At 52.1% G+C, this 27,807-nt stretch overlaps 2 protein-coding genes across 5 annotated transcripts; both read left to right on the forward strand.

The window, feature by feature from the left end:
• Positions 1–375: 375 nt before the first annotated feature.
• Positions 376–11,175, forward strand: Panx2 (pannexin 2). Of its 2 annotated transcripts, XM_051189590.1 has the most exons (4): positions 799–947; positions 6,323–6,466; positions 7,873–9,336; positions 9,837–11,175. In XM_051189590.1, the coding sequence occupies exons 3-4, from the start codon at positions 8,049–8,051 to the stop codon at positions 10,178–10,180; spliced, it is 1,632 nt and encodes a 543-aa protein (XP_051045547.1). In that variant the 5' UTR covers positions 799–947; positions 6,323–6,466; positions 7,873–8,048; the 3' UTR covers positions 10,181–11,175. The 2 variants fall into 2 exon arrangements, with proteins under 2 accessions (XP_051045546.1, XP_051045547.1); XM_051189589.1 differs by lacking the exon at positions 6,323–6,466 and having other exon boundaries at positions 376–947.
• A 4,586-nt stretch (positions 11,176–15,761) lies between these two features.
• Trabd (TraB domain containing) lies at positions 15,762–26,292 on the forward strand. 3 transcript variants are annotated; one of them, XM_051189591.1, is made up of 10 exons: positions 15,762–15,868; positions 20,499–20,563; positions 20,875–20,953; positions 21,450–21,616; positions 21,954–22,094; positions 23,987–24,097; positions 24,171–24,310; positions 24,465–24,637; positions 24,713–24,824; positions 24,944–26,292. In XM_051189591.1, exons 2-10 carry the CDS (start codon positions 20,534–20,536, stop codon positions 25,119–25,121), a joined length of 1,131 nt encoding a protein of 376 aa, XP_051045548.1. In that variant the 5' UTR covers positions 15,762–15,868; positions 20,499–20,533; the 3' UTR covers positions 25,122–26,292. The 3 variants fall into 3 exon arrangements, with proteins under 3 accessions (XP_051045548.1, XP_051045550.1, XP_051045549.1); XM_051189593.1 differs by lacking the exon at positions 15,762–15,868 and adding an exon at positions 15,882–15,947; XM_051189592.1 differs by lacking the exon at positions 15,762–15,868 and adding an exon at positions 16,241–16,401.
• The last annotated feature ends 1,515 nt before the right edge of the window (positions 26,293–27,807 follow it).

Consider the following 27,807-nt stretch of genomic DNA (forward strand, 5'->3'; position numbering starts at 1 on the left):
AGCCTGGGAGGGGGGGTCAGGTTTCCTTGCCCTTGTCTGCGACACCTCACAGAGCAGCTCTGCGGTCTTGAGGGGGACCGGGGCCAGGTGAGTAGCAAGAGAGCTGAGGTGTAGAACTAGAAACCTCAGGCCACCAGGCACGATCTGACTCCACAGTGGGCGGTCCGCACCTTTCAGTGCCCAGGGCTAGGGGAGCCCAAGCTCAGCCCAACCCTGATGCTAGTTAATTGTCTCTATGAACTCTCATTTCATTTAAATTTCTTTTAATTTTTCATTTTTTTTTTCCTTTTTTTTTTTTTTTTTTTTTTTTTTTTTTTTTGCAAAGTCATCGCCAACGCCGCAGCTACGTGGCAGGTTGGGGGGGGAGCTGGGGGCGGAGCCACGCCGCGGAGTTGCCGCAGGTAAACAGCCCCCCTCCCCGGCGGGAGCGGGCCGCGCGGCCCAGGCAGGAGCGCCGCCGCCGCCCCCGGGAGGGACGCAGGGCGCGGGCCGGCTATAGCGCACGGAGGGGGCGGCGGCGGCCCGGCGCCCTGGCAGCCCGACCCCTCTCTCGGGGTGGCAGACCCCCGAGCACCACCGCATCCCCGCTGACATCCCCCTTCCGGCGCCCCGCGCCCTGCACCCCCGCAGTCTCAGTTTCCGTTGCCCCCCGCCGCCCTCTGGCGCGCGGCCCTGCCCGCGCCCCCCGCCCGTACCCCGCCGGGCCGCGCCCCCGCCCCCCATGCACCACCTCCTGGAGCAGTCGGCGGACATGGCGACCGCGCTGCTGGCGGGCGAGAAGCTGAGGGAGCTGATCCTGCCTGGCTCGCAGGACGACAAGGCTGGCGCGCTGGCCGCGCTGCTGCTGCAGCTCAAGCTGGAACTGCCGTTCGACCGCGTGGTTACCATCGGCACCGTGCTGGTACCCATCCTGCTGGTCACCCTGGTCTTCACCAAGAACTTCGCAGGTGAGGCAGGGCGCGCGTCCGCAGGTGTTTAGCGCCCAGCGCTCTGAGCACGCTGGCTCGCTGCGCCGAGCAGCTAGCTCCAGCTGGACCGCACCCACCTGGCCAGGCAGAGAGGCATTGCCCTCAGGTCTCTCACAGACCTTGGGCAGCACCTCAGTCTGGCATGAGGGGTTGAAGCGAGACAGGGCCTCCTGGAGAGCCCACCTCTGTTTTATTGTTGTTTGCCTTTCTATTTCTTCAGCCTCAAAACCATGATGAGGAAAGTAGGCCTTGTCAATGGGACATGGGGTCTGAGTTGTAAAATGTCAGTGTGGACCGAGGCTTGGAGGAGTAGCCAGTGAGGACCAGAGAAAGAAAATTTTTGAGAGCCACTGACCAGGGATAGTGAAAATCCCATGATGCTTCACGGGATTCATGGAGCTCACAGTATAGGAAAGTGAGGGTACTCCTAAGAAGCTCTGAAGTACTCCCCTCCAAAGGTTTTCTGCAGAAGAGGCCAGACATGGCTGGCTTTGGAGGGCAAAGAGCAATGATGGCCCAAGAGGCCACCCTTGGCTGGCAAAGGCTGTGTAGGTGAAGATGGGACAGTCAGGAAAGGGTGACTAGACAGAGGCTGAAGTGTTGGGGGAGTGGGGGACTGGTATAAGAGGAAGCATGTGGATGCGCCTGTGGTCATACCCAGGAAAGTGCACATGCATGGTGGGCCCTGCCTAAGGCAACATGACCAGCACAGAGCAGTAAACCAACATGAGGCACCAGGGAGCTGCCTTCTGGTGACACACACACACCTGGAGCTGAGCTGAGGCAAGGACTCAAGCCTAGGTATCCACATACACAGGTCTGATTTGTGGGCAGAGGTGCCTGCCAGTTTTGTAGCAGGGAGAAGACTTCCAAAGTTCCTCTAAAGATGCAGGTCTCTTTACCCTCTGCAGCTCCTGGGCAGCAAGAACAGATATTTTGATACCCGCCTCTTCACCATCCTCCACAGGTGCCTCACCTTTCAGGAAACTGCAGGACCTAGAGATGTCCAGCCTGAGAGGAGGCATCCTTCAGACTGCTTAGCACTACCCCAAGGGTAAAGGAAGTTCTCCTGGTCTCCATCCTCGCACACCAAAGGTCCCCATAAGCAAGACAGAAGAATGAGGGTACAGTGGGGCTCCAGTCACACCCAAGTGTGTGCATAAAGTAGCCTTTGGCCAGGCTGGTCACAGTGTCAGCCATGGGGGTGGCTGGCTTACAACAACGGATATGTACTTCAGAGTTCTGAGGGCAAGAAGCCCAAAGTCCAGGTGTGGAGGGGGGCCTGAGTTCTCTCTAAACGCCCTAGAGAATGACAAAGGTCCTTTCTTCCTGGTTAGCAGGTAGCTGCAGACCATCTCTGGTATCTGTGGCCTGTAGCAGCACCACCCAAGCTCTGTCTATTGGGGACCCATGTCTGTATCCTTCCCTTGAATCACAAGGGTTGGCGTTACTCTAGTCTACTCTCTCATCATTTATAGCTGTCCACAGGTACAGGGCTAGGACTTCAGCAGACACTTGGGGACACAGCTCTACCTATGACACACATAGTAGGGCAGCCTCAGATGTGGACTGGGTCATTTTGGTGATTCCTTGATGTGAGCCTATACTCAGACACTGCCAGCCCAGCTTGTCACCTGAGAGGCCTCCAGACACCTTGCACCCAGCTGGGCCTGGAACCACCAAGATATCCCCAAGTCAGCCCGGATCCTGAAGCTGTTCCTTCAAACCCCTTGTGCTTTCCTGCAGAAATGCAAGTGCCCACCTGAGGCCCACATGTCTGAGCCCATCTACCCCTGCTAAGCTAGTCCTACCACAAGTATGAGGAGGGGTCCTAATGTCTCTGTAGCATGGACAAGCAGCAATGCTTGGCCAGTAAGTCTGCTCTTTTCCTGGGAGGATAGAGAAAGTGAACAACCAGCCTTAATCCTACCCTTTGTGTTCCCTGACCTCCTGCACAATTTTGAAGCATTGACTGCTTCTCTTAACTTTGATTGATATTCAGAACACCACAGTGACTTCTTGTGGCTCTTCATCATCCTTTTGTCCCACAGAAGCTAGAAGCATCCAGGGACCTCAGACACAAGAGAATCAGGTGTAGGAAAAGGGTACCTTAACGGTTCCTTCTCCTGTCAGTGTGTGGGAACCACTCGGTGAGAACATAAGAGAAGATAGGACAGGTGCATACTCAGAACCCTGTGCCAGGACTCTGAGTGGGGCCTGCCTGAAAGGTTTTGAACTTCTGGCCCCCAGATCTGTGAGGTATATGTCTACTGTTTTAAGCCAGCCACCCTACTGCTAGTACTGTGACCAGTGTGACAAGGGGCCCTCCTTTTTTTTTTTTTTTTTGCATACACCTAGGTCCTGCCTATGGGGACATTGAATCATGAATGTCAGTGCTGTGTGCATACCCTCTCTGGAGGAGCCTGACCTCCTTATATTGTGTTCTGCTATGCTAAAATGAATTTCCTTGAGCTCAGTGCAGCTGTTCTCCACCCAGTAGAGCTAGAGGTAGAGTACAGGGTGTAGGGATAGCCCAGAAAAATCTCAGAGGGCTCCTGTCTGGAGACCAATTGGTGATGGAACCAGGGCTACTGTGAAATAGTTCCCCTGCCTCTCAGGCAGGAGTGGAGAGCTAGTACACAAAGCCCAGAAGTGAGGGAACAGGAGAAAGCAAAGAGCCACCAGATTGCTCAGACCCAGCCTGGGAGGTCAGCAATGACTCCTTCCTAGGTACTTGGGGGTACCTGTGGGTATCACCTGGGTGTGACCATCTAGCTCACATGAGTGAGGTATCACCCAGAATGTGTCCCATTCTTTCTTCCTTAAAGAAGGAAAACTGGAAGTGCCCTGTGCTGATAAGCATAGACAATCCTGCTCCTGGCCTCTGGCCTTTCCCTGGGCATCCCATCTAGCAGGGTGGATCTCATGGTGGGCCTGTGAGAGGTGGGGGGCATTCAGACACCAGCCCCTGAAAGTCAGCCCTTTGTGTCCCACATATGGGTCTCACCCCTGCAAAGCCTGCAGCACTCAGGAGTATTCACCCATACCACTGCAGGAAGTACCAGGATGGAGTACTCCCCCCACATACATACACACATGAGGCAGGCAGCCGGCAAGAAGCCAGGGCCACCTGTTATCTGCCCACACTGCTGAAACAAACGAGTGCAAATTCAGTGGCTTCAAACAAAGTATAAGACTAGGGTGTGGCTCGGCACCAGGCACTTTCTTAGCATACTAGAGGTCCTAGGTTGATCCCCAGCACCTGACACACACCACAAGGCAAACAAGGATAATGAGACAGCTTAGCAAATAAAGATTCTTGTCCCCCATGCCTAACAACTTGAGTTTGATCCTGGAATCCACATGGTAGAAGGAGAGAACCAATACCCACAAGTTGTCCCCCATGCCACAGCACACATAACACCCACATACATACACATAAACAAACACACAAGTTTAAAAATTAAGAAAAGCAATTGTCCTACATCTCTGCAGAAATCTGAGGTTAATATTACAATGTGGATAAATTTCAGACAGGTTGCTCCTTCTAGAGCTTCTAGTGACAAGTCTTCAGGACCTAGCTGCATCATGTTATTTGGCCCAGGCCTTCTCTGTCTATCACTGCCTAACTTTGAAAGGGACCCTTGTGACTACATTGTCCCACTCAGGTAATCCAGGATCATCTCCTATAAAGTCCTTAATCCCTGTTGCAGAGTCACTTTTACTACACAATGGAACAAAGTCACAAGGTCCAGAAATCAAGATGTGGTCATCATTACACCATGAAAGAGTTTAGGAAGGATTTGAACCTGTCCTGGGGTAGGAGGAGCTGAGAGGGCAGTGGTAGCTGTGGGCTGGCCAGAGGCAACAGCCTCAGCAAACTAGGGATCCCTTGAAAGGATTTCCTTCAACAAATGACAGAGGCATAAGTGAGCTGAGCTGTGTGCAAGCTGGACCCATGAAGTAGGTTGGAGATGTGGCTAGGGCTCAAGTTCAGCCCAACCCTGCACAGAATTCCAAATAAAAACCCTAAAGGTTTGTCTTACAATATTTGGACCTGCTCTCTTCTGAAGGCTATAGCAAGCACTTAGTGCTCTGTGACGACTGCTGTTGACTTCATGCCGCTGTGATGGGGTAGGCAGTCTCAGCTAGTACTTGACTGACAATTAGTTTCCTTGGCTAGGAATCTCAGTACACTCCCATGAACAGCAGGGTGTCCAGCAGCCCAGGTACACACATTACTGTCCTCTGGGGAAAGAACCCCTCAGCAACACTCTACAGAGATAGCCCTGTCTGCATTGAGATGGACCAGCGTTTGTGTCTCCTCCTTGAGTGCCTGTATTTACTCAGGCAAGACCTCATCCTCCCTAGGAAATCCCACAAGAGGGGCCTCAGACAGAGAACTCCATGCAGCTGCTGTATCTGGGCAGAGCATCCATGTCTGGATACCTGTCATCCTGCCCAGTTCAGGCCCAGCAGGACAAGTCCACAGCATCACTACCCTCTGATAGCCAGCCCTGCTTGAGGACCTGCACTCCTCTAGATCTTTGGTATCAACCTTGCCATCAGAAGCACCATGTGCCTCTGCAGACACAAGCCAATGGAGCAGGAGGAGGTTGGCCCCACTGGATGTGCCCTTGGGAGTATGGGGGTCTCTCCCCTTGCTTGCCCAGCTTGCAGCTCTGCTGGCTATAGGGATGGGCTTGATACAGGATGGGAGACAAATTCCCAGAAAGAAAAAATATGCACCCTTCTGTGACTTTAGGAATCAGCTGTAAGGACAATATATATATGAATAAAATTCCATTTTTTCAACCAAGAGAGCTGATTCCTTTGTTTCCCCTGTTTGCTCTTCTCAGAGCCCAGCTCATCCAGCCTGGACACCTGTCCTCCAGGACCTCAGGTTGAAGGGATCAGCTTTTCCTGACTATCCGTAGTCTCCTCTTCAGCCCCTGACTATGGCCCCAGCTTCAAGGGATCCCAGTACCTGGACATCTAAGCAAGGCTCACTGTCTAGTTCACCCACACCTCTACTGGAACCCTCCATACCTTCCCAGGACCATATGAGAAAGATCAGTGGCCACATCAGCCCTGCCCTTGATGCACAAATTTGACTGGGTTATGTTCTGATAGTTGCTGAGCCCTAAACTTCTTTGAGCCTTCATGATGTGAGGCCGTGTAGACATGGATATATACCCCCAAATGGTGATCAAGGTCCTAGGCCAAATTAGAATGGGGCCAAGATTCCTAAATGTTGATAGAAGAATTTGCAGCCAGTGGGGTCTCTGTCCCCTGCCTCTTGGGCCCATGAAAGCATTAACTGTGATTAACGTCTGTGTTGGTTGTTTTTCTAGTTGCTGTGGCAGAAACGACCAATAGAAGAAGGATTTGGTGTGGTTCACTGTTTCAGGGAATACATTCCAACATGGGGAGAAGGCATATGGCTAGGATGGCTCTATCCATGGCGAGAGATCCTGGCATAGCTCATTCACGTTGAGGTGCATATACCCACTGTGGCCTTTCCCTAGTTTTTGCTTCCATCTAGGCCCACACCTGTCAAAGATGCCACAAACCTACCAAAACACTGGATGGACACAAATGTTCAAACACATGAGCCTATATGAGAAACTTCATATTCAAACTTTGGGGAGGAGTTTGAGACAGGGTTTCTCTGTGTAACAGCTCTGGCTATACTGGTACACTCTGTGTAGACCAGGCTGACCTCGAACTTACAGAGATCCTCCTGCCTCTGCCTCCCAAGTGCTGGGATTAAAGGGGTGCACCTCCACCACCTTTAATTAGTCTTCCAGCTGGGCTGGGTCTCTGCCATCTCTCTATCTACATTATCTTGAAGCTGCGTACACAGACCAGCCAGTTAGATCCTGTTCCTGATCTCATCAGTGGTGAAGGGCTTTAAACTGGAGCCAGAGAGACTTCTAGCTGACCTGACCTGGGGCCAGTCTTGAGGGTAAGAGAGATAGCTAAGAAGGAGTCAGTTTGGATTAATGCCACAGGTGGCCATGATCTGGTACCTAGGGATCATGACCCAATCTGGTGGGCGTTGAGCCCCCAAGTTTTCTGAAAACAAATTAAAAGCATAAGATTGCAGCACAAGACTGATCATGGCCTGGTGCAAGCATGTGTAACATCCTTTGCTTCAGGATGTGTGTCCACTTGAACAAGAGCAGACAGGCCCGCTGTTCGTTTTCAGTAGCAGATGTGTCCAGCCAGTAAGACTGCACTGTGTCCACCAGCATCCAAGGCCCCCACATTTCCCTTCCTCCAGGACAGGGAGACTTGTGAGACCCTTTTCATCTGTCACAGGCAATTTTTCTTCATGGAATTTCTGTGACTGCCTCTGGCTAGATTGGAGCATTCAGGCCACCAGTCCTGGCAGTGCAAAGCCAGTGTCATAAACTGGTAATGGGTCCATGTGGGATGCTGAAAGAGGAACCCTAGCTGTCAGCATGGCCTGTCTCGATCCTCTCTAGACCTTGGTTTGTCCTGCACATACAGTCTCTGTGGCCTTTCTAGACTAGATAGACAGTACTGGTCAGTTCCTCAGCTTATATAAGCAGGTCTTAACCCCTGGCTAACCACTTGTAAGGATGGGAACTATACACACAATACAGTAGTCAGGACATGGTGAAGGAAAAGTGGCCCGAGGGGATTGGTTCCATTTGGAAACAGCGGTCCCTGCATAAGGCAAGCAACTCTATGGGAGGGGGTTTTGGATTCCATGGACATGAGAGAGAGCCCAGCCACCAGCACAGAGGTGGGGTGGAGGGGGAGTGTCTTAGCAGAGATGGGATCGGGTCTATCCCATGCCCTTCATTCAAAGACCTGGTCTTCCTCAGGCCACTCCCACCTCTTGCCCTAGCCCATGTCTCCTCTCTGCCCTCAGAGGAACCAATTTACTGTTACACTCCGCACAACTTCACCCGTGACCAGGCGCTGTACGCCCGTGGCTACTGCTGGACAGAGCTGCGGGATGCGCTGCCCGGCGTGGATGCCAGCCTGTGGCCATCGCTGTTTGAGCACAAGTTCCTGCCCTACGCACTGCTGGCCTTTGCCGCCATCATGTATGTGCCCGCACTGGGCTGGGAGTTCCTGGCCTCCACGCGCCTCACCTCTGAGCTCAATTTCCTGCTTCAAGAGATTGACAACTGCTACCACCGAGCAGCCGAGGGCCGTGCCCCCAAGATTGAGAAACAGATCCAGTCCAAGGGGCCAGGCATCACGGAGCGTGAGAAGCGAGAGATCATTGAGAATGCTGAGAAGGAGAAGAGCCCTGAACAGAATTTGTTTGAGAAATACCTGGAGCGCCGGGGCCGCAGCAACTTCTTGGCCAAGCTGTACTTGGCACGGCATGTACTTATCCTGCTGCTCAGTGTAGTGCCCATCTCCTACCTATGCACCTACTATGCCACCCAGAAGCAGAATGAGTTCACCTGTGCCCTGGGTGCCTCACCTGATGGGCCAGTGGGTAGCGCTGGGCCCACGGTGCGTGTCAACTGCAAGCTACCATCCGTGCAACTGCAGCGGATCATTGCAGGTGTGGACATTGTGCTACTCTGCTTCATGAACCTCATCATCCTCGTCAACCTAATCCACCTCTTCATCTTCCGCAAGAGCAACTTCATCTTTGACAAACTACACAAGGTGGGCATCAAGACGCGCCGGCAGTGGCGCCGCTCACAGTTCTGCGACATCAACATCCTGGCCATGTTCTGCAATGAGAACCGTGACCACATCAAGTCCCTCAATCGGCTGGACTTCATCACCAATGAGAGTGACCTCATGTATGACAACGTGGTGCGGCAGCTACTGGCAGCCTTGGCTCAGTCTAACCATGACACCACGCCCACTGTGCGGGACTCAGGTATCCAGACTGTGGACCCCAGCATCAACCCTGCAGAGCCTGATGGCTCTGCTGAGCCACCGGTGGTCAAGCGGCCCCGTAAGAAAATGAAGTGGATCCCTACCAGCAACCCGCTGCCACAGCCCTTCAAGGAGCAGCTGGCCATTATGCGTGTGGAAAACAGCAAGGCTGAGAAGCCCAAGCCTGTACGAAGGAAAACAGCCACAGACACACTTATTGCCCCGCTGCTGGATGCTGGTGCCCGGGCTGCCCACCACTACAAGGGTAGTGGAGGTGATACAGGCCCCTCCCCTGCCCCACCTGCTGCCTCTGACAAGAAACACACCCGTCACTTCTCCTTGGATGTGCACCCCTACATCCTAGGTACCAAGAAGGCCAAGACTGAAGCAGTACCCCCTGCCCTCCCAGCCTCCCGGAGCCAAGAAGGTGGCTTCCTGTCCCAGACAGAAGAATGTGGGCTGGGCCTGGCTGCAGCACCCACCAAAGGTAGGGAGCCAGGCAGGTTGGGATGACACAGGATGTAGATTCCCAGAGAGCCCTGAGCAGGAAACTGGCAGTCCCTGTGTCTAGGGCACAGGGCAGAAGAAGCCAGAGGCCATATAGATAAGGTGACAACCAAGCTGGCTAGCTTGGTCAGAGCAGGGCCAGCTGATGGGTTGCCCCTAAGGTGAGGCACTGGCCTAATAGGAATATGGATGCTCCCATAAGACAGAATGATGGGAAAGGTAGAACTGCAACCACCAGGGAACATCAATGAAGTCAATAAGGGCTTCAGGCAGATGTGAACACTGCCGGGGAGAGGGAGGACTTCAGCAAATGGCACTGCTATTCCTGGGTAGTGAGACTCAGCCAGGCAGGCTGCTAAATGCAAGGATGGTGGCCATCCATGGAGGCTAGGACCCAGCAGGTCCCATGGGTGACACTGGGAGGGCTGCAGGAGTGAGTGAGCTAGATGGTGAAATGCCTGTGTTCCTGCCTGTTTGCAGATGCTCCACCCCCCGAGAAGGAAACCCCATACCCCCCAGAGCCTGCCCTACCAGGACTTCCATCTGGGGGCCCATTTCACGTCTGCTCACCCCCTGTGGCTCCTGCTGCTGCCCCCCTATCCCCAGGCAGTCTGGGCAAGACTGACCCCCTCACCATTCTGAGCCGAAATGCCACTCACCCCCTGCTCCACATCAGCACGCTGTATGAGGCCCGGGAAGAGGAGGAAGGAGGTCCCTGTGCACCCTCAGACATGGGTGACCTCCTCACCATTCCGCCACCCCAGCAGATACTCATCGCCACCTTCGAGGAGCCAAGAACAGTTGTGAGTACTGTGGAGTTTTGAGGGGCAGGACCTCCCAGGCCGCCAAAAACTCTCTGCATGAGACAGGGATGGCCCAGCTGAGCCTAGCCTTGAGTAGACGGGACCTCTGCTCACCCAGCACTGCCTACACCCCCAGCCTCCTGTCTGCATGCCACAGGGCCCAGCACTCCTTCCACCATGGCTCACCATGGCATCCACAGGTGCAAGCTGGGGCTAGAGTACAAGGTGGGGGTCTAGGGTGCCCATCCCAGCATCAGGCGCCCCCTGTGAGCTGGGCCACAAGAGGCAGAGTTTATTTTCGTGGGTTTTGTTGTGTGCTGAGACGACTCAGCAGACCTACTTGGGCCTAGCCTAGGGTGTGTGAGGAGGATGCTGAGGAAGGCAGCAATGGCCTCAGGACAGACCCTAGGGGTCACTCTCTTAAGGGCCTGGCCCCTGCATAGAGACCTGATGCCTTCAGGTGGAGGAACGAGGGCTGCCCCAGGTCCCACTCGACATGCACTTTCTCCTCCTAACCCTGACACACACTTTCTTTAACTATGACTACTGTAACTGATGAGCTTACCTGTCATCAGGAGAATTAGGGTGCATTTAAAGCGAAGGGCGTGAGAGTGCCACAAGCACAGGTGGGTGTAAGAGTGCAACTAAGCAGGTGTGGGTATAAGCACCTGACTGAGTGTTGAGTTTGCCAGAGGGCACAGTTCCCAGACACAAGCAAGCTCGTGAACAACTTGGGGACAGGCGCCGTGTGAGTGAGCCTGAGTGGTGTGTGTGAGTGTGTGAGTGGCACCCACGTGAGCAGTGGGTGAGAGCAGGCATAGGCACCAGGGTGCAAGTGAGGGAGGGAATATAACGCAATAACCACATCCCCCTCCCGGGTCCCCAGCTGCTGGCTGGGCTGCTTCCCATGGGAGTCCAGGCCCCACTGGCCCCACCCCTATTACCTCAGCCACGCGCCACGTGACGAAGTATTAACAAGGTAGCACTGAGCATATCAATAAATACTATTCTGATAACTCCCTGTGTTTTGAGGCCCTGCCTCCCTGTACTAGTGCTGACTACCCACACCTGGGCATCTTTTGAAGCAACTGGGACACAGCAGGCAGGGCCAGCAAGAGCATCAGACCTCCACCCAAAAGTGTGAGGAGGGGTCCATGGGGTGCTGGATTGTGGGCCTGTGGGAGGACAAAATACTAAAGAGAGCTCTCTGGGGAGGAATATAGTATCTTAGTTCTAATGCTATGAAGAGACACCATGACAAAGGTAACTTAAAGAAGAAAGCATTTAACCAGGAGGGTTGATTATAGTTTCAGAGGGTTAGTCCATAACATGGTGGGGAGCACAGCAGAAGCAGATGGCACAGGGGCAGTAGTAAGAGCTACATCCTGATCTGCAGGCAGGAAGCATCAAAGCCCACCCCAGTGACACACCTTCTCCAACAAAGCCACATTTCCAAATCCTTCCTCAACATCCACCAGCTGGGAACCAAACATTCAAAGATATGAGGGTACAGGAGCCATTCTTCAGACCACCACATACAGCTTGCCAGGTTAAGTATATTACCAGGGACCACAGAGCAGACAGGATCCAGGAAGGGCTCTTGGTTGGTAGGTCCTGGCTGTGGTCAGATGCACTTACCATGTTCATCAGAGGGTCCACAAAAGGACTTCAACCTCAGGCCCAGGGTTCAGTGAGACAAAGCCTGCCCAATAGAGTCACATGTCCTCAGGCCGTGTAGGTCTGAACAAGAGAATCCTTGAAGACAGGTGGCTGAGGAAGTCATGGACATTCAGGGGTATAGGCTGTATATCAAAAGAGAGGGGCTCAGATCAGATCAGAACAGCCACCTCTGCCTGGCTTGTGCCTCCAAAAAGCCCTTAACTAGCCATGAGACAACCCTGAGGTGGGCAAGGCAAAATGTTCCCATGTCCTCTGCTGCTGCAGCTGCCACCACAGTCTGTGGGGGGTGCTGGGGGCCAATCCCAGGGCTTAAATATGCTAGGCAAGTGTTCTATCACGTAGTCACACCTCCAGCTCAGATACCTGCCATAGGAAAGGTGTTTCTTGTTCAAAGACAATAGAAGGGACATCCCACATCACACAGGGCCACACCAGGGAGCACCGGGGTGAGGCTCTGGCAGAGGCGGTGAGGGGGAGACAAGTCTATGGGCATCCATAGGAAGGAACAGGTCAGGCAAGTGGAAGACAGAATCATCCATATGGAGAGCTGCTGTGAGTGCTGGACTCACAGCTGTGCCTCATTCCTGCCTTGGGGTGACTGGGCCAGGTGGACAGTGGCCCAGACTGTGGGGAAGGGATAGTGATGGGCACTGCACATGGTGTCACCTGCCAGCTCTGGGGAGTGGCCTGCCTTAAAAGACAGCCACCTGTTCAGAGCCAGCAAAGCTCCCAGGTCAGTATTTCAGAATATATAAGATAGTCAGGTATGGCACCACAGCATTTAATCCCAGCATTTGAGAGGCAGAGACAGGCAGATCTCTGCAACAAGTAAGATTTTTCCTACAACACCTTACAGATCTCTCTGAGCTTGAGGCCAGCCAGGGCTACATAGTGCAACCCTGTCTCAAAAGTCATACCAAAACCACAAACAATACAATATAGAAAATGCACCCTGTCCTCAGAAAGGCCACCCTAAGCTGATGCTGCCCACTGTCCCTGGCATTCTAGGGCAGTACTCAACATTCCTACACATTTAGGGAGGGGCTTCTGAGACCCAAAGGAACCCTGGGAGAACAGCTAGCTCCCTTCAGGCTGCTTGCTTCTCTGGAGAAGACAAGCCCTGATGCCATGGCCCACACCTATAAATTGGCCCCTTCACAATGAGCAGGCATGGCCACTAAATTAACAAAAGAAAACTCAAGGTGCTGCTGGCCTCTTTCCTGATCCCTGGCCCTCTCTGCTCACAATATCTATTCGCCTCCTGCACATGGTATATAGTCCACCCTGCATGTATTATACCCACTCCCCACAACCTCAGCTTAGCCTGAACACCCAGAGGCTTAGCTCAGGGGGAGAGACGCTCAGATCCTAGAATACCTCTGGTCTGTGTGTTATTAAGTTCAGCTGCTATACTTTCCTCATAAGCCCTGGTTCCCTGTTCATGAAGGCAAGTGCCACTGACCATAGAATGTCCAAACAGTTGCTGGGCATGCTGCTCCAGAGCTTATACAGAGCAGAAGTAGACTTGGGAGAGGCTGGGTCCATTGGAGCCCATGGCTGGCTCTTTGGGAGAACCAAGGTTAATAAAGCAGCTACTTCTCGACTCTATTATTGGATTAAGACTAGAGGGACCTCTCAGAAGAGTCCTATGTGGAAGAGGTTGGTGTGATGGAGTTGACCTTCAAGAGGCTGCTTCTTGAGAAGGGGCTCAAGTCAGTGTTCTGCTGAAGCTGACACTATGGTGGGTACTGGGCATACTGTCACCTTACTCCTCAGAAGTGTCCTCTGGCTCCATGTTCCCATCTACTTTCCTGTGAGCAGATGGCCAGGGACCTGAAGAATAGTTGTGATCCCTGGGTCAGCACAAGGCTGAGCCCCTTGCTAACTTAGGGTTCCCTTTCTAGCCTCTGCCCCAGCTCTACTTCTATGGTTCAGGTTGTCTATGCTGTTTTCAAACCCAATCTTTCCTTACCACACCCCTCAAAGCCACCTGGGAACCAGGAAGGCCATCTACTCTGTGTACTCACAATGACTTCAGAAAGCTCCTTATCGTTTCCTGGAGGCTCTGGGCCCCTCTGGACATGTTGAACACTTTCCCGGCAAGCCTCATCTGCATTGGCTCCCTGCATGGCTCACCTCAAAAAGCCCCTCCAGTGGCTGCTCTGCTGAATGAAGGGGCCTTCCATTTGGCCAGCTCTGTGATAAGTCACCCATTCACCTTGTGGCAGAACAAAACTTGCTTGAACAAAAAGCACACTTGGGAGCAGCTGTTGGAAGGTAGAACTCAAGCTAGCATGCTATTCTCCCAAGCAAAGCCTATGATAATAGGAGAGAGAGACCTGGGCTCTACCGGCTGAGGATCTGCCAATTTTCCTGCCAGTATGACTGGACATGTCCCCCCAGACACCATTTCCTATTTCTGGTCCCTGCAGACACTAGCAGATTAGAGGGCAACTCTGGTTTTCATCTTCTTCCCCCCAACAGCCACTTAGCCAAAATAGATTTCTGGCACTTCAAGGTTGGCATCTTACTTACAATGTCACCCCAGCCTCTGCCTTCTTCCTCCCCTCTTTCTCTAGGCAGGGCAAACAGGAGGTGGCACTATGGTCTGCCCACAGGAAAGGACAGCTGAGAAATATCCCAGCCATCCAAGACTGGAATCCAGGCCCCTTCCTGACACTAGCCTAGCACTAAGATTTTCAACTAAACAGTACAGGTACTGGGGGGAACAATCTCATTACGCTTTGTGAGCAAGTGAAGTGGGGCTGGCAGTCGCGACTCTAGCCCATCCCTGCCTTCTGCTGAACCTTGTGAATGTGGCTGAGGAGGCCAGAAGTGGCGAGGTGACCAAGAAGCATAGGCATAAAAATAGTGGACAACAGGGACAAATCCAAGTCCCCCAAAACAAAGATATGTGTCACAAAGGAACAAAGAAGGCAGAGTTACCTGGAAGCCAGGCCCTTTAGGAAATCAAGCTGTGTGGAGGAGATGGTGACCAGTAGAGCTGCAAATAGCTGCCAGTCATCTCCATGTGGGCCCCTCGTATAATGCCTGCTGGCAGGAACCCTGCCTGGTCTAGAGGGTTAACTCCCCCACAATAGCCAGGTTCTAGAAGAGCCATTATCAAAGGGAGAGTCTCCAAAACCCAGGGCCAGGGCTGCATCCTTTTCCCTGTTGGAATCTGAAAGGGCTGGATGGGGCAGCTGAGAACTGGGCAGAGCTTACTTCCCCTTTGGAGGGTCTGTATCAGGACCTGCTCTGGGTCATCCCTTTCTGATCTCCGTAGTAGCTTATCTTGCCGCATTCAAATGAAATATCCACTCTGGGTCCACCTGGCTCCTCCCATCCGTTCACCATTGGGTAGGAGGACCAGCAGCCCTGTACAGCCTGAAGACCTGGCTTGAGTGGCCCTGTTCCTAGTGCTGTTCCAAGATGTAGTTGGAGAATGGCTACCCTGAGGTCTGGGTTACCAAACTGGGCACTGGCGAGCCTGTCACTGGGACCCTGCTCACCCAGAGACCCCGCAGTTTCCAGACTCTGTCACATGCAGCGGAACTCAATGGCCTAGGTGGCTGACTGGGCCAGCTTCTTGCTCCTTAGTCCTGCCCTTGTGCCTCTCCAGCTGGCCTGGGATCCTCCAAGGAAGCCTTAAGGGCACATCATACGATCCCTAGTTTCTGTCCCTTTCCAGTGCTGCTTACTGTTCCCTGGACGCTAGGCCATGGTGCGGATGCCTAAAGAACGCAGCCCCATTGCACAGACTTGGCTGTGGGAATAGCACCCTGCAGCTTGCTTCGGGTTGCGCTCTAGGACCTGGGGGCGTCCGGCCGGTAGGCGGGGCCCGGCGCTTATACCCGGCGGGGGCGGGGTCTCTGTCGCGCGCGGCCCTGGGAGGCGTTTCCCGGCATGCCGTGCGGCCCGCACCCTCGGCCTGTCCGGCCCGTCCGGCCGCCCCGCCCCGACCCACCCCGTCAGCCCGGCGTCGCGCGCATGGAGGCCGGCTGAGGAGCGCCGCCGCCGCCTCGCTCGGTACGCCGTGGCCTGGCCGGGCGGGCGGGCGGAGACTCCTCGCGCCTCGACGGCGCGTGCGGGAGGGCGCGGGCTGCAGGTGGGGACTGCGGAGACACGCAGGGGCACGCATCCCACCGGGGTCAGGCTGACCCAGGACGGTGTAGATTTTCTTGGGCTCGCGAATCCCAGAAACAACCGGGACGCTCAGAGGCGCTCTGCTGGCTTTGGGACGTCAAGAGCTTCTTTAGAAGTGGAGTAGTCTCCAAGCTTTCGTCCTCCACAAGCGGAGGGGCTGCAGGTTCGCTGGTCTTGTGAGACTCTGCTGTCCCTGGGCCTCCCCCCTTGCCTCTCTAAAAAGGCTCGCCTTGCGGTGACCGGGATACTGTGGACAGGATGCCAGCAGAGCCCTGGCAGAAGGGTCGGCTACTAGGAGCCTGCAAGCCCCACGGGGCATCTCCAGCTGGACAGAAACTAGGTCCCAGGAGGACTGGCTAAGGCTTCTTCACCTCCGGTGTGGTTCCTCTTCCGGTCCTCCGCTCTGCCACACTTGGGTAAAATATGTTGCTGGAGCAGGTTTTCTTGGGTCTGGCAGTGCCCAGGCTTCAGACGGACAAGAGGAGGCCAAGGCTTTTGCACACCCAGTTATTTCTTGGTTTTCTGAGTAGTCAATGATGGCTTGTCTAGATACTCCATCTGGTCGCGGTCAGCTTTTGACCAGTGGTAGGAAGCCAAGCTGCCATCTGAGAAGCAGTTTTTCAGAGATTGAAGGGCTTGATGGGTGTGTCAACTCGGGATGGTAACAGGATTTTGTGGATTGAGAAATTTAGCAAACGTCTATTTCTCATACATTTAGAGGCTGGGAGTCCAAGGTCGAATTCTATAGTCTTTGGGTTGCTGATGAAGACTGCCTGCCTTGAAGAGGCCCCTTCTCATTGTGTTCTCATAGCTGCTTAGTGTCTCTTATGATTTTTGTGTTCTCATAGCTGCTTAGTGTCTCTTATGATTTTTGTGTTCCCATAGCTGCTTAGTGTCTCTTATGAGGACACCAATCCCATCATGGGATCTGCCTTATGGCCTCATCTGAATCCAGTCACCTCGTAAAACTTCTGCCAATTGAAGTGCAATTACTTTGAGGCTTAGATTTTCAGTATATGAATTTGGATAGAAGAAACTTAGTTCATATTAATAGGATCCAGAAGAGAGACAGCTGTGGGGCTGAGCAGGTGGGAAGCATGTTTGAAATGGCTCTGGATCCAATGCAGAACCTCTGGTTACTTTGACCTCCCTGTGAGCCCTGCCAGAATGGGCCTTTCCTGCCGTTTGAGCCAGCATTTTCTTTCTTAAAGCCACTGACTGCTGGAAATTTTCAAAGGTCATTCTCCTAGAAATTTAGTAGATGCTAAAAGTTGTGGTGTTTAGTATGTAGAAGCCTCTTGCCGGGTCAGTAGCAGACCTGGAAGTGTCACCCACAGTCCTGCTCAGCAGGGAGAGCTGGCTGGAGGCCTGTTTGACAGAAATCCCAGCTCTCTGACTACCCTGTAAAAGCTTACAGTGTGGTCTTAGCCAGGAACAGTCTGGAAACTGTTTGCTAACAACTGGGGATTTATGAAGAGATTTGTTCCCTGGGGAGGTTGGGCAGTATAAGGTCATTTCTTATAGCTTGAAAATGTCTGAAAAGGACATATGGCAAGTGTAGTGCAAGTACAGTGGCAGATGCTTAGTGACTGGATGGAAGTGAGGGTCTGTCTCAGTTGCTCAGTCAGTAATAATGAGCAGGGTGAGGAGGTACTAGTAACCCAATGAACTCGCAACCGAGAAGCAGGAAACCAAAGGATTACAAAATGCATAGATTTGATAGTGGCAGGAACTCAGGATCACAGGCTTCTGGCTGGTGGGGGTAGAGAGGAGGGTGTCAGTGGCCTTGCCTGACCTCCTCTCCCTACTGGCTCTGCTCTTCATGAGAGGCTGTGTCCTAGGGCTGGGAGCCACAAAGGGTTCTGGTGCTGTGTTTGGGTGTCTGACTATCAAAGGGCTCAGAGCTTGGCTCCTGACCAGCCTGTGGGCTCCTCCACCTACCACAGGACTGGAGGTGAAACCAGTCCTGCCAGGGACTCTCCACAGCAAGCTTTGGTGGCTTCTAAACCCCTCAAAGGCTCAGAGGCACCCTAGGCAAGCTTTGAAGGATAGATCTACCCAGCTAACTGCAAACCTCTTAAAGGGCAGGGCAGGCAGAGATGATGTGGTCCTTTCCCATTTGTTGAAGTCTCTGGCTGGCCCGCCCACTTATACAGGATGTTTTAAGTTTTCATTTCATGCTTTGGCAGCCTGGTGCCACTGTTTGTACTACTGGTTTGCTTCTATGTGATCCTCTCCTTTTTCACTGTTGGTCACTGTTTGAGCTACACTCCCTGCCCCTGTCTGGAGTTTCATGGGGTGGAAGAGACAGTCCCTACACTGTCCTTGAAAGCAAGTTCTCCTGAGCTGCCCTGGCATATCTCCCTGTTACTGTTTCTTTGAAGCATTTGATTCTGTTAATGAAAGGAGACCTCTAGGGTTAAACTATGAGCAGATGCCATGGGATTTACTGTCGTCCTGGCTATGCTCAGGCCCTGAGCCAGCAATGGCACTTCCTTGATGTGCTGACCTTTATATAAAATGTCCAGGGTGCATTATGGGACAGGTTCCAGACTAGGGAGAAGGGGGACCCTAGGCCAGAACATTGTGGTAAATGCTGCTTGCCCCTATAAAAGCCAGAAGCTCCATAAGGCCAGGAGCACATGGTTTCAGGGGCTATCTCAGGGCCTCTGCTGCCTTCTTCCTTGTAACTCCTGGCCCTGCTCCAGTTCCTCTTTCAAAAGGCTCCTAGTGCTTAGAATTGCCTGCCCCCATTTTAATATTGACCACAGCATTAGAGGTTTGACTATACCCAGAGAGATACCTGAATCACATTTATAACCGGAGGACCAGAGGAGATGCAGGGCTGGGGGTAGGGGCTGAAAGTTCTGTGATTTGTGCAGACAAAGGTGGCAGGTAAACATGGTATGCCACTGCCTTACCATACGCCCATTCTGACACAGCTCTTTCCAGGACACATTTCCATCTGTACACATTACTGAGGCACTCAAACACATCAAAACAGAATCACCATTTCTTGCTGTAGATGAAGGAAAACTAAAGTGTTCTAGTTCCTTAACATTACAAAAATGTGCTGCTATTTTATTATGTTTTAGGGATAGGGTTTCGCTATAGAGCTCTAGCTGTCCAGAACTCCTCTGTAGATCAGGCTGGTCTCAAACTGAGAGTTCTGTCTGCCTCTGCCTCCCAAGTTCTGGGATTAAAGATGTGTGCCACTGCTCCCCATAAGTGCTGCTCTTAGAAGAACTGGTGTCTGATCTCTAGTGGCTTACAGCCACAGTACTCTGGCTTCTGAGTATGTCTCCCCTGTGGGTACTGTACTCATGTGTGCAAAACACATGTACACAGACACAAATATACATACCTGATAGTAATAAAAATTCTTAAAAACATTACTACACCCAGGGGTCAGATTTTTTTCAGTACACTTGTCATTTTTTAAAGGGCTTTCTCCACCTAGGACCATTGTGGTCTGCTAAGTGTTCCTGTCCGGACTGCTCAACTTCTGTGGGCTGGGTGATATTTACACACACACACACACTTCTTTGGTAAAGCAATATATATAAAACAAATATAACATTGTTTATAAGTAGTATGTACATTATGATTGATGATTTTATTTTGTTTGAGGAAATAACTTCTATAATTCATGAAACTCATCAGCATGGAAATGGAATTGAAATGCCTTTACATGTCCTTACTAAGACTGTATAGTTGGGGGGGAGGGGGGAGGCTGGAGAGATTGCTCAGCAGGATCAGCAGTTAAGATCACCATACTGCCCTTGCAGAGGACCTGAGTCCAGTTCCTAATACTTATATCAGGTGCCTCACAACCACCTGTAACTCTAGCTCCAGGGCAATCTGTCCCTTCTGGATGGCTGCCAAGTAGGAAATATCTTCCCTGTACCATCTAGCACTCTGGACCCCCAACCCTGGGCCTCCCAATGACAATATAGTTTCTTCCATATTAGACTTCTTTGTCTTTTAAACTAGAAAAGCTATCTTGGCTCCTCGGGTTGCTGTCTTCTTGATTAGTCTTCTTCCATCTGGCTGATAGCCAAACAGTTGTGGCTATCATTATAAAAAGAATGGAGGATTTCCTTGAAGTGGCTTTCTCACAAAACCTCTGGGGTTCCTACCATGGGGTTAGCAGCCACAGAACTGTGTCCTACGATAACCCCAGAGGAGTAGCATAACTCCTCAGAGAGATGCAGGTTAGCTTCACTCTGCACCTGTTGTGGGTGGGAGTCTCTGTGTAACAGAGACTTGCCCTACGTAGAGCCATCCATATGTTGTTGCTCAAGGAGGCTGCTGGCCTCTCACCAGTCTGGCACATCCCAAAAGCACCCTAGACCTCAAATAGCATGTCCCTAGCAGGAAGCAGCCAACAGTATAGGAATGGAAGGCCAAGGCCCTATCCTGAGGGTCATTCAAGACTGACCCAGTCCTATTATCACACTGATCCATGATCCTGTCTCTGGGGCCCCAGGATAAGAACTATCTGTCTCCTCAGGCATCCTACATCAACCAGGAAGCTGCTGTCCAGTCATGGAGGGAGAGGAGAAGCCAACTCAAGAGGTAAGGGAAGCTGAGGTAATGGAACATCTTCCTAAGCAACCCTTTTCCCAACCCATCTTTTTGTTGCTGCACACACCTGGGTCAGGGTACTGGTATGGCTACCTTGGGTCCCTTTAGCTGCTTCTCTACAGAAACTTAACTTGATAACTAGAGTTTTTAGAGTCCAACAAAAAGTACTGCCATGGAGAAGAAGGCCTGAGGCAAATGGCCACTCTTAGGCTTGCTAGGGAGATACAATAGGTCTGGAGTGTGCCTGACCTTTGGAGTGGAGCTTAAGTATTTAGACACTTACTTGAATTCTTCCTCTGCAGGCTGATATGGAACCCGTGGTAACATCAGGGGCCTCAGAAGCAGTGCCAAGGGTGCCTTCTGGAGTCCCTCAAAACATCTGTATGTTTTCCTTCAGGACTGGGTCCCAGGGATGGGGTGGGACAGTCAGGCCTTGCCCAGCTGCAGGGGGAGTTAAGGCATCAGGAATCCCTCACTTCACTCAGGTGCCATATAATATCCTGAAATTAGCTGCAGCATATACCTGCACAGAGCCTCTGCTTCCTGAGTCAGCCATATCCATGAAGGAGACACCTCTGGAACACCTGGTCATCCCTCTTTTTCCCCATCCATAGCACTCTCCTGTCTAGGTCTAGTTAAGGGTGAGCAGAGAGCTCCTGCCCAGGCCCCTGAGACAGTACTCTGCTCACAGATGTGGTCAGGTGGCTCGTCCGGTCATCTGGCTAAGCCAGTTGTGTGGAGTACGCTGCCTGCCAGAGATTGTGTGTCCAATGGGTGTCAGTTCTCACTGAGGACCTAGAAGGATCTGTAACCATTGATAGGCAGCTGCACACTGGCATCAGGCCCCAGCCCACCATGGCTTTTGCTGTTATTACAGCTGATGTGGATGCCTTCAACTTGCTGCTGGAGATGAAACTGAAGCGACGGCGTGAGCGGCCCAACCTTCCACGTACAGTGACCCAGCTTGTGGCTGAGGATGGGAGTAGGGTATATGTGGTGGGCACTGCTCACTTCAGTGATGATAGCAAGCGGGATGTGGTGAAGGTGAGCACTTGCCCCTTTATCAGTATGCATCTGCCAGTTTGTACTCCAGGAGCACAGGCCAGGGCAACTAGGCAAGAATTGTGCAGCAGGCATTTCTGACTCTGGAGTCCCCCAGGAATGATAAGTAGTGCTTCCTGCTCCCAATTCAAAGCCTTATGCTTCTTCATATTAACAAGTAAAGCTGTCCCATGGTTTTCTTTGGGTGTTTTTTTCTTTAGAATTTGCCACTGAAGCCACATAAGCTGTTAGCACTGGCTGCCCCCTGGTGTGGGGCTCCTTGTCCAGTGTGGAGTGTCCAATGAGGTGTGTGTATTGGAGTGTGGCCCTTGGTTTACAGACTATCCGGGAGGTGCAGCCCGATGTGGTAGTTGTGGAACTCTGTCAGTACCGTGTGTCCATGCTGAAGATGGACGAGAGAACGCTGCTACGAGAGGCCAGGGAGGTCAGCCTGGAGAAGCTGCAACAGGCTGTCAAGCAGGTATGCATATGAGTGGCCTATAGGCTCTGAAGCTGCTGCCCTGTAGAGAAGGGCCCAAGACTAAGAGCCCAGAGTCTCCTTTGAGCCAATGACAGGCAGGCTCCTCACTGGGCCAGCCTTCTGGTCATTGCTGTAGTACCCTGGTTGCAAGCACACTTTCTCACTCAGGAGAGGTTAGAGGCTGGAAGAGGAGGTGGGTAAGGCTTCTCCACAAAGTAGGGACAGGACAGAGCTGACACCTGTTTTGCTTGGCTGAAGTGGTGGGCCAGAGCATTGTATGACCTTTATGTTCCACGCTGCCGCAGGCTGACCCTCAGGGCTAGGAGAAGCAACACTTAGTAGCACCTCTTGGTGTTCTTGGTTTTCAGAGGACACTAGGCATGTCTGCTCCAGCTGTTTGAGGGAAACAAGTGTTAAAGTCTCATGTGAGTGTCCCCAGACATGCTGAGCACTTTTTACTCTGGAATCTCCCATGTAAGGGATGTCACCATAAACCTTTATTGGATACTTTTAAGAGAAGTCAACATTTCATTCAGGTGTGGTTTTAATACCAGTCATTTGTTGCCCCTGTCCCCAACTCCCATGCACCCTCCTTACAACAGAGGGTTTATACTCCACTGGAAGAAGAGCCATACAGCTGGCTGGGGCCTGGGTGAAGGGCAATAGAGGGAGGAGGCTGGTACCTGCTGCTTCTTATCCCTTCAAGAAGTCTCAGGTAGCACTTAGTCTTCCCAGCAACAGTGTGTGATAACATATACAGGTGCTGCCCACCAGGAAGCTGTCGTGGTGTTCAGTTTTTATTGTGGGTTGGCTTTGTGGGCACAACTGACCTTATCAGCTCTAGTTCCTCCAGTAGTCAATTGGTATAGTCTGACCCATGACCCCCACAAGGTAAGCATGGTAACGCACAGCTTTAATTCCAGCACTTGGGAGGCAAAATGGATTTAGATGGATTTCTGTGAGTTCAAGGCTAGCCTGGTACACAAAGCAAGTTGCAAGCCAGCCAGGGCTGCAATTTTAAAAACAGACCCATAAAAGAAAAACAAAACAAAACAAACAAAAAACCAAGATCCTCTAGCCCCACCTAAATCTCATGGTCAGCCTAGACTTTGCGGTCTGTCCCCCAGGTCAGGTAAATAAGAACACTCCTATTGGATTAATTATCATCAGGTCTCAAAGCCAGGTGTTGTGGCGCATGCCTTTATTCCCAGCACTTGGGAAGCTTAGGCAGTCGGATCTCTGAGTTCGAAGCCAGCCTGGTCTATAGATCGAGTTCTAGGAAAGGCTCCAAAGCTACACAGAGAAACCCTGTCTTGGGAAGAAATAAAAAATTATCGCCAGGTTTCACAGTGTACTCTCCTGAATCAAGGGCCAGACTTTCTTGGGGAGGGCACAGAGTAGGCAATCTATGCAGCAGCTCATGTGACCTTCCTAAGGAAGGGCCAGCTATCTCAACCATATGGAGTGGGGGGTGGGGGGAGTCTCAGCATACTGACCCACCTAAGCCCAGGGCCAGACCAGAGGCAGCTAGTGGCCACTGTGGATGCTAGGCATCCCTGTAAGGTGCTGGACTCCAGCCTGTTTGCTCAGGATCAGCCTGTGCCTCAGATACCTGGTCAGGTAGTCCCTAATAGTAGCTCATTCTCAACATGTTTGACCATCCTATAAAGAAAACTTTTCCAGAGGAAACACATTTGAATGATTCTTGAAGCCAAGATGGCCTGCTGTTGTCTGACCCTTCTCTAGTATTAGGATTGCCTGCCCCTGGCCACTGGAAGGGGCCTGAGAATAGTCATGGGTTGGAGCCTAGCTCAAGGGCACACTGCTGTCTTCATACTGCTTTGCCTTGCTCACTCTGTGCAATGAAGCTGACATGGTTCCTCTTCCTGCAGAATGGGCTCATGTCTGGACTCATGCAGATGTTGCTACTGAAGGTATCTGCCCACATCACTGAACAGCTAGGCATGGCCCCTGGTGGTGAATTCAGGGAAGCCTTCAAGGAGGTAAGTGCTAGGCTGGGGACTGGTGGCAGCTACCCATGGCATCGCAAGTCCTAACATCCAGCCTCTACCTCAGGCCAGCAAGGTACCATTCTGCAAATTCCACCTGGGTGACCGGCCCATCCCAGTCACCTTTAAGAGGGCCATTGCTGCACTCTCCTTCTGGCAGAAGGTCAAGCTGGCCTGGGGCCTCTGCTTCCTGTCGGACCCAATCAGGTAGGACAGCCTCCCTGGCCTATTCATGCCACATTCCACACCTGCTGTGGTCCTTACCCTAAGTCAACAACACAAGGCTTCCCATGTCTCCTTCACCACGGTCTGCCAGCAAATACCTGTTCATCCCCCTGAGCACCATGCCCTCTATCCTTAGCAAAGATGATGTGGAGCGCTGCAAACAGAAGGACCTGTTGGAGCAGATGATGGCAGAGATGATTGGAGAGTTTCCTGACTTGCACCGAACCATTGTCTCAGAGCGTGATGTCTATTTGACCTATATGCTGCGTCAAGCTGCACGGCGACTTGAGCTCCCCCGCGCCTCTGATGGTGATGGACAGGCCAGGGTGGGAACTCCCCAAGAACTCCCTGTGCCTGTCACTGACTTTTGCCCTCCCCTGACAGCTGAGCCCAGGAAGTGCGTCCCATCTGTGGTTGTGGGTGTCGTTGGCATGGGTCATGTGCCTGGCATTGAGAAGAACTGGAGCACCGACCTCAACATACAGGAGATTATGACGTGAGTACCTTCCCCACCTCACCTGTAATCCCTGCACCGCACGCGGTGGTGACCCACACATGGGAAGACCTGGGGAGTACACGTTCCAGCCAAGCCTGCCATACCTCTCCTTCCCATAGAGTTCCCCCTCCATCCATCTCGGGCAGAGTGTCCCGGGTAGCTGTGAAGGCTGCCTTCTTTGGCCTGCTGGGCTACAGTCTGTACTGGATGGGCCGTCGAACCGTGAACCTGGTCCTATCACTGCCTGCTGCGCAGTTCTGCCTCCAGAGAGTGAGCGAGGCCCGGCCAGGCCGGTAGAAGGACCATGGAAAGAAGAGACCACACCCAGGGGCTCTACTCCTCAGCATCACATCCGGTGCTCCCAAGGAACTGGCACCACCTGGCCAGGGATGTCCCTGGGTGCAGATGCATCCAAGCCACCCCCTATGGGGGCCTAGGCTAGGCTTACCCTACCTTCCCTATGCCCAGCCCACCCAAATAAAGAATATTTAACTGTCTGAGCTCAGGCTTCCCAGCAGCCCCCCACACACACACTGTAGGGGCCACCCACCGTCATCGGGCCGTCCACGGTGTCAGGACCCAGTGGCCTAATTCTAAGAGGGCCAGAAGCTGAGGGGAGGCACTGAAGTGCCCCATGCCTAACCCAGGATGGGTCTGGCAAGCTGTTGCTCTACCTACCTCACTGTGCCTTGTGCTCTGGCTGGCAAGAGCATCTGGCCTCGAGTGCATCTCACTGTGGGTTTGGGGAGCTGGGTGTCCATGTAGTTCCTTCCTGTGGGTGTGTAGGGCCCTTGGCTGGCCTGGACATGCATGTGGCATTGCCAGCTGCATCTCTGCTTACAGAGAGTCTGTGGTTTGGGGTTTTTGTTTGTTTTTTGTTTTTTAATGTCAAAAAGTTTTTTACTCAGGTAATTCTGACATCAAAGAAAAAAACAAACTGAAGCAAATACCAGGAAATATAAGCCTTAAATCCAGGGAGGACAAAGAAATCTTTTTATTCGTATTTGTGTGCCCCAAGTGGGCAGTGTATGTTAGTCAGCTTTTGGGGATCCAAGCCAGCCCCTGCTACTAGATTCCACAACAGCTCAGTGTGGTGTGGGGCTGCCTCAGGTATCAGCCTGCTTCCCTGGCTGCCCTTGGTGCTGGGGGGGGGGGGCCTTGACCTGATTCCTGTGGATTAGGTGGGATGCCCAAAACTGCACAGTGGACAGTAGTAGACCCACCATGGGCCACAAATATAGGGCCATGGTTGGCTTGTGTATACCCAGCATTCATGTGTACAGGCTGTGGCTCCTGGCATACTATACAGCCTGGCAAGGCCAAGACCACTCTGATTATCTTTGTGTTGACTGCCAAGTCAGGTGAAACACTGAGCTGGTCAGGGGATACAGGGCTGGTTGGCTGTGTACTTCTGTCTCACACTCGTGGATTCATTCCCTAGAAAGAGAAATAAATTTTAATTTTGGAAGCTCCCGTTTTGTGAAGTGTATGGAAATGGGACTCAGGTGATGGGGACTGGCTTCCTCTTTTGTCATCTGCCCCCAGGTCTTTAGGATGCTAGAGGTGCTCCTGCATCCTAGGGTACATACTATCCACCTCAGGAAAGTGTACAGGCTAGCAAGATTATCTGTGTGCTGGCCAAATGCATGTATTCAGCACCTATATACCCTCTGGTTTGCACTTCACTGCCTGGCAAATGTGGGAAAGGGAGTATATCATTTCCAGGTCAGTGGAAGGCAGACCCTGAAAGTATCCAGTGAAGTCCCTGTTAGTGACAGCAGCAAGAACACATGCTCTGGCCAGGGATGAGGTGCTACAACCTACTGTTAGAGAAAAAAGGGTATACATATATAACATCCCACCTCCAATGCAGAAGGTAGGGGAAATTCTCTAGTGTAATCACACAGCTCCAGGGGCAGGTACATTGCAATTTTAGAAGCTCATTGTGGCCCCAGGAAAAATTCCAGTGATGTGTAGAACTGAAGACAGAGACTGAAATGAAGAGACACCCAGGAAGGGATGTGTGCATTTGTCCATGCTTAAAAGACTAATAGGTTCCCTGAGCACTGGATGCTGTCTATCTCCCCATCAAGGTTCATATCCACCTAGACTGCAAGTGACAGACACAAAATGGGAAGAAAAGGAAATGTGATCACTTCAGAGAGAAGTCTGTGTGTAGAACCAAGGTTCCAGGTAAGCTCGGGACTCTGCCCTGTCCCATTGTCCAATCTCTGCTTCAGTCTTGCCCTGGTACAATTGGTGACCCAAATTACCCCTGTATTAAGTCTTAAGTGGCCAGCTCCCACCTGTCCCACAGACCCCAGGAACACTGACAAAACTTCTGTCCCTTCTCTGATCAAAACAGATGAGAAAGATTGTCCTATTGGAAGGGCACTGTATATTCTATAAGAACATATTTGTACTTTTATTATAGAAAGGAATCTACATACACACATTGATAATGTGCTCTGAGTTAAGCATAGATGTTATCCAGACAGCTGCCTCGGGAAGAAGAAAAGACTCGGGCCCTTATTTCCAAACCCTCCTCCTGCTACAGAGAGGGGATGATGGAGAGAAAAGCACCAACACCATAAATCAAACAAGATTGTCAGCCTGACCAGAAGGACAAGACTAGACTTTGGAATGGCTGACTGCCTTTGTTTACTTACTTATATAATCTGCTGGCTAAAGATGAAATGAAAGATACATCTTTAGGATGTTAAACTACTGTCTTAAATCGTTGGCGCTCTGAATAAAACAGTTAAAAGATTCAGTTTCTGGTTTATGCCTGTGATAGAACCAGTCAAACCCAAAGCACCGAGCGAGGCTGGTGTTGACCTTGGCTTCCCACCTATTGGGGGCGCCCCTCGTGGTCTTTTAGGGACATTACTAAGCATGTAAGCCCACTTGGAGTAGCCCAGTCTGTCACATGTCATCGGGTGGGAGCTTCGGAGCTGGCCTGGCCCCGGGCACAGGTGTCAGA

This window comes from Phodopus roborovskii, unplaced genomic scaffold (assembly GCF_943737965.1).
Source record: "Phodopus roborovskii unplaced genomic scaffold, PHOROB, whole genome shotgun sequence".
In the NCBI taxonomy this organism is placed as follows: Eukaryota; Metazoa; Chordata; class Mammalia; order Rodentia; family Cricetidae; genus Phodopus; species Phodopus roborovskii.

What these genes read in the sequence shown, in the direction of transcription:
- Trabd (XM_051189591.1), top strand. Translation starts at nt 20,534, where the DNA reads ATGGAGGGAGAGGAGAAGCCAACTCAAGAG. An exon ending in TGCAACAGGCTGTCAAGCAG is followed by an intron (nt 22,095 to 23,986) that starts GTATGCATATGA and finishes CTCTTCCTGCAG; the next exon opens with AATGGGCTCATGTCTGGACT. An exon ending in AACATACAGGAGATTATGAC is followed by an intron (nt 24,825 to 24,943) that starts GTGAGTACCTTC and finishes TCCTTCCCATAG; the next exon opens with AGTTCCCCCTCCATCCATCT.
- Panx2 (XM_051189589.1), top strand. Translation starts at nt 722, where the DNA reads ATGCACCACCTCCTGGAGCAGTCGGCGGACATGGCGACCGCGCTGCTG. An exon ending in CTTCACCAAGAACTTCGCAG is followed by an intron (nt 948 to 7,872) that starts GTGAGGCAGGGC and finishes CTCTGCCCTCAG; the next exon opens with AGGAACCAATTTACTGTTAC. An exon ending in GGCTGCAGCACCCACCAAAG is followed by an intron (nt 9,337 to 9,836) that starts GTAGGGAGCCAG and finishes GCCTGTTTGCAG; the next exon opens with ATGCTCCACCCCCCGAGAAG.